Below are 6,000 nucleotides of genomic sequence, written 5' to 3'. Positions count from 1 at the left end.
ACGTAAGAATATGGAAGTGTTATACTATTCATATTTCACCGTATCAACGCAGAGTTTATAATACAATAAAATGTTTGTCCTATATATTTTTTATTGTAGGAGAATGTTTTACTAATGATCACCCCTCTTCGTCCAAATTATGGAACTAGCGAATGTTTTTGGTAATTACTTCTGGATTAAGACTTCACAGTCAAAAGGACATTATTAGTAAATCAGATTCTAATAATCGTATTTCTTTTTCAATATTGGCATATTATTATTCCAACAACATGTGAAGACAAAGTTACTGGTGTTACAAGACGTTTGAAATAACAAGTCGAAATCCCTTTTATTTTATGATCGTGGTGCTCGAGCCAATTGTGCATCTCGACTAATTTCACGAGATACCTAGACCTCGATTAGTTCTACGGGGTACCTACTATCTTCCACTAGGAAGGTACAAGATAACTTTGTCCACCAAGACCTCATGGTTATCAAACCACTTCATTGACCACTAGGTTGCATCCTTGGATAACAAGTCGAAATCCTCCATATCATTTAAGTTTTAGCCATCATTATTTCCCATTAAAAGGTAAAGATCGTGCTTTTATGCCTCCTATTTGATTGATACAGAGCAGTAACCAAACACGTTATATATTTCACTATGATTAATTAAGCCATGTAAAAGTTGGATATGGTTATGAAGCTCAAAAAGCAACGAAAAATACCCTTGAGAGTAAATGAAAAGGTACTGCTTTTAGATACTAGAATCACCAGTAATTCAGCAATTGAACTTAGTTACATACATACGTCAAAACTAGCATACTTATTTCATATTTGAGCCCTGCTGTCTAATTAGAAATATGAAAGAGGAAAAACAACATTTTTGGAGACTAAAAAAAGGAATGGTTACAGGTTACAATTTTAGTTCCTTCCAGTGAATTATTGCTAAAGCAAACTATGAAGCTTGCAGAAACGACCTTCAGACTGTACAATGAATTAATGAAACATAATTTACACTATCGCCCACCCAAGCTGATAAAAAATAACAGGACTGAATATACCTCTTTAACTTACAAAATTGTGCAACTAACACGGTATGCCAAGCATAAAGATGCTCAGATTTTATCAGATAATGATTCTGATTGAAACCTGACTCTCACAGTACTCTTGTGTATCTTCTAGCTCCACATGATTAAGCAGTACAATGTTGTTTTTTCCGGAAAAAGAAGAAGGCATCTTCACAAGTACTTCTCTCATCATGGGAAGAATCTTTTGAGGCCACCAGATAAGGGGAACGTCGAAAGAAGTCCTACAAAACGCCTTTTCAACGAATTACCTAGGTATGGCAGAATAGCTATTTCTGGCAAATCTTGATAGTATGGTCTTTTTGCACCATTAGGACCAGCTTCTGGGACAAGACCATCTTCCGACACATGTCCACTTGGGAGGTCTCCTCCATCTGCATCAGTTTTCCTGTTCCAGAAAGATTGTGTGAGAAACAAGAACACTTCATAATCTATTAAGACAAGCTAACATGAATAGAAAAGTTAATATCTTACATTGTTCTCTGTCACGTAATTTGATAGACCCCATTGGTTCAACAATTTACAAAATCTCTCGGGATCATCAGGTGATTCCCGACGAATAATTTCTTTCCCCATGTCCTGAATAAGTGGAGGCATCATCACCTTATTTTCGTCATTAATGCTGATGAGGGATCTGTCAATGAGGTTTTGAATTCCAACTGTTGGGTGCAGATCACAGTTCTCTAATATTTTGATAACATCATCCTTGTCCTTCCCAACAAAAGACAAAGCAATAAGGAGGAACAGCCTCTGGTCATGATCATCTAGAGACTTGTAGCTTATCTCAAGATTCTTTTGAACTTCGCTATGAGGGATTGCTTCCAATTTCTGCAATTTACTTCTCCATATTTCCATACCTCTCCCTGAAAGAAAGGAACCCAAACGATAAAGGGCTAACGGAAGCCCACCGCAATGCCGTATTGCCTCTGTTGAAAGCACCTTGAACTCTTCTAAAGGGTGGCCTTGTGTAAAAGCATACCAGCTAAAGAGCTTTAGGGACTCATCGTCTCCAAGTTCCTTAATCTTGAATAACATGTGCCTCTCATGGGCCTTCAACAATTTCTCACACCTTGTCGTTATGAGAATTTTACTCCCTGGATAAAACCAATCCCTTGTCCCAATAAGTGAATCCAAGACATCCAGCTGATCCACATCATCAAATACAATAAAAACCTTTTTGTTGCCAATAGCATCTTTCATTTTGACAATTCCTTCATCAGCATTGTATAATTTTTCCTTTCTGCCTTTCAAAATACTTTCAAAAATTTGTTTTTGCAAATAAACCTGACCATTTGGATGTTTATCTGAGATTTCTCTGACATTTGCAAGAAAGCAACTGCCATCAAATCTGTCATAGTTAGAGTTGTAAGCCACTTTAGCAACAGTAGACTTTCCTACGCCACCAAGTCCACAGATCACCCCAATGCCAACTTCACTGGATTCATCCCGTAACCATGAGTTAACCTCCTTCACTCGAGACTCTAATCCAACTGTGTATGAAGGTACACGAAGTACAGTGCGATTCAATCTTTTGAGTATCTCCTTGGTGATCTTTTCGATGAATTTTGCCTCGTGCCTGAATAACGTGCAAATGTAAGAGATGAAACAAGATGAAAATTTAATAAATTGCAACTAGCTAAGTAGTGGAGAACAAATAAAAAGAGTTCACTAATATAGTAATACTTCATATTTAGAGCAAGCATAACACCACCGGGATTATCAGTCATATTAAGCATTAGTAATTAGTAAACTGAAATACCTGGTTAGTTTCCTAGGCACAGTAAGAGCGAAGGTGGAAGTATACCTTTAAAGCACTTTCTTAATGCTAAATCAATAAAACCTTTACATTTCCCAGAAAAGGATCAAGGATGAAAATATATGTGGCTCACTAGTGCTACAGGAGACAGAATGAGCATTATTTACCTTTACTTGTGTGCTGTGAAGAAATTTGACACTATTGCGAACAACAAAGAGGGAAACGGACAGCAAAATAAAGAGAGTAGTAGTACAATAAATAGAAAACCAAGAGATATAATGGTTAATCATTTACAGTTAGGAAAATGATCAAGACAAGGACACGTTTAGCCTCGTCATAACTGAATGGAGTATGTCATACATAAATTTCCAAAAGACACTGATAAAAAGTGTATCCATGCTTAGAGAATGGAGTGTATCATGACAACATTTCGTATTTTTGCACCTTCTGATTTGTCTATTCAGCTATTTTTTTATCCTCCTTTTATATATCCTTCACTCTTTAAACAGATCATTTTGACACTGATAAGTTAACAAATAAATGAGGACACAATGTCTTGAAGAATTGCTGACTGGTAAAGCTAAAAGCACATAAAGTCGAGCATTCACAGACAGGAACGAGGACATCGAAAGCACGAAATTATTGCTTCCATCTATCTTAATCAGAATAACTTGAGAGCAAGGTTTAAATCCAAGAGTCCCTAGTTGACCAAGTTTTTCAGTTCCACTAGGCAGTGAGAGGAAATCACTGTGTTGTCTACAGTGGCGGAGTCACATAGAGCCGAGGGTGTTCATCCGAACCCCCTCGGCGGAAAAAAACACTGTTTTTATAAGGTTAAAATTATTTTTTATGTATATATAGTAGATGTTGAACCCCCTTAGGCTTCTTCGTATGTTTATTTTTTTATATTTTGAACCCCCTCGGCGAAAATTCTGGCTCCGCCACTGGTTGTCTATGAGGACTCCTTTCAAAATCAACATAAATCTAATAGGGAAAAGTTGTGGTATGTACTCGAAGAGCAAGATGCTCTGGAAGGTATTAACCATGTTTTGGTTCACCCAGAAGAGGGTAACACTGCTCAACATAGAAGAGATCTCGAAGCTTACAATGCGTGGAAAAAGAAAGATTCCACTGCACGTGGAATTATTGTGAGTACTGTTGTTGATGATCTCATTCACGAAAGTGAAGAATACCCTATTGCTCATGCGATGTGGGCATACTTACGAGAGACTTATGGGGGTACTACTGTGACCCGCCTTAGACAGTTAACTATCAAATTTGACACTTAAGAAGCGTCATGATCACAATGTCAAACAACACCTTAGGGTGATGTCTAACATGATTGCTCAACTCAAAAGTGCTAGTCATGTTCTCTATGATGAGCGACGAGGTTCGGCAAAGGATCCTAGTCTCTTCCCAATAGTTAGGAATACTTGAAGGTTAACCTATAATGATAGCATCAAAACTTTTTTCTGATGTTGTCCGTCATGTCGAGCTTGAAGACGAGCAGCTTGGTGCTGCTAAAACTGTATCTAATGCCTATGTGGCAGAATCAAGTGGCACAAAGTCTTCAAGCTTCAAGTGCAAGAGGAATTGAAAAAATGACAGAAAGGGTAAGAAGACCAGAGAAGGACACTCCAAGAAAAGGAACAAGTCAAATCCCAAGAAGGGAAAACGGTTTTTCAAGAAGAAAGACAAAAGTAAGATGAAATGCTACAACTGTCATGTTCCAGGGCATTTTGCTCGTGAGTGTCCTGAGCCGAAAAAGGTAGCATTTCAAAATGCATCTCTAAGTGCTACATATGTTTCTAGCACTGTTTTACTAACTGAATCTTATCCTGTGTGGATTGTAAACAGAGGGGCCAACGACCATGTGAGTCATGATCGAGAAGCATGTGTGGAGTTTCGTCAAGCCTCACCTGGATCAAGGTGGATATATGTAGGAAATAATCTGGCTTGAAGTCAAAGGGATAGGCACTTGCAAAATGGACTTGCGTGGGGCCGATCTTTGATGTTCATGACGTCCTATATGCTCCAAAGATCCGACGTAACTTAGTATCTGTGTCTGTTCTCCTAGATCTCGGTTTCGATTTAAATTTTAGTCGCAATGGTGTTAGAATTACTCAAGACAATGTTTTTTTATGGTTTTGGACTTCGTTACGATGGTTTTATCGTCTTAGATTGTAATCCTTCAACTTATGACTATTATGTTGACCGTTTTGTAATGACATGTTATTCTAATAACAGTGATGTCGATGTTATTACATGGCATGCAAGATTAGGTCATATAGGGCAAGACCGGATGAATAGATTAGCAAAAGAAGGGCATTTAGGTCCTTTCTCCAAAATCGAAATGCCAACTTGTAAAAATTGTCTTGCCGGAAAGATTACACGTAAACCATTTGGGAAGGCTAAGAGAGCAGATTCTCCATTGCAATTAATTCATTCTGATATCTGTGGACCAATGAATGTGAGGGCAAGGTGTAGTGCTTTGTATTTCATTACATTTATTGATGATTTCACACGCTTTGATTATGTCTATTTGATTTCTCACAAATCTGAAGCACTTGGATGCTTTTGAAGATATATGAATGAAGTTGAGAATCAATTAGATAAAAATATAAAGACTTTAAGAACTGATAGAGGCCGTGAATATTTATCAAAACAGTTTGAAGAATTATGTAATGAAAAAGGCATTACCAGATAGTTAACTATTCCTTATACACCTCAACAGAATGGTGTAGCAGAAAGGAGGAATAGAACATTATTGGACATGACAAGGTCCATGATGGCGCAGGCAAATTTACCTATCTCTTTCTGGGGAGATGCGTTATTGACTGCGGCCTACATATTGAATAAAGTGCCTTCTAAATCAGTTACTTCCACTCCCTATGAGCTATGGACTGGTCATAAACCAAACCTAAATGATCTACGACCTTGGGGTTGTGCTGCATATGTAAAAGATCATTTTGGTAAGTTTGGAAAATTGAGTCCAAAAGGAAAAAAATGTATCTTTATAAGATACTCCGAACACTCCAAAGGGTATGTGTTCATTGCTGAATTAGAAGATGGAAGTATAACTGAAATTGAATCACGAGATATCACAATTCTAGAAAATGATTTTCCAAAAAAGGTCGAAATATAGGGGAGCCTCTTTACGAAATTTTGAATTTAGAT

The 6,000-nt window shown here is 37.5% G+C and overlaps 1 protein-coding gene across 1 annotated transcript; it reads right to left on the bottom strand.

The window, feature by feature from the left end:
• Nucleotides 1–734: 734 nt before the first annotated feature.
• On the bottom strand, nucleotides 735–2,794 carry LOC132062145 (disease resistance protein Roq1-like). Its single transcript, XM_059454777.1, has 2 exons — nucleotides 2,751–2,794; nucleotides 735–2,643 (listed from the first exon to the last, which is right to left on the bottom strand). The coding sequence occupies exons 1-2, from the start codon at nucleotides 2,792–2,794 to the stop codon at nucleotides 1,530–1,532; spliced, it is 1,158 nt and encodes a 385-aa protein (XP_059310760.1). The 3' UTR covers nucleotides 735–1,529.
• Between the last annotated feature and the right edge of the window lie 3,206 nt (nucleotides 2,795–6,000).

This window comes from Lycium ferocissimum, chromosome 7, assembly GCF_029784015.1.
Source record: "Lycium ferocissimum isolate CSIRO_LF1 chromosome 7, AGI_CSIRO_Lferr_CH_V1, whole genome shotgun sequence".
In the NCBI taxonomy this organism is placed as follows: Eukaryota; Viridiplantae; Streptophyta; class Magnoliopsida; order Solanales; family Solanaceae; genus Lycium; species Lycium ferocissimum.
Note: the sequence above shows the minus strand (reverse complement) of the source record. Positions and strands in the feature narration are given on the sequence as shown.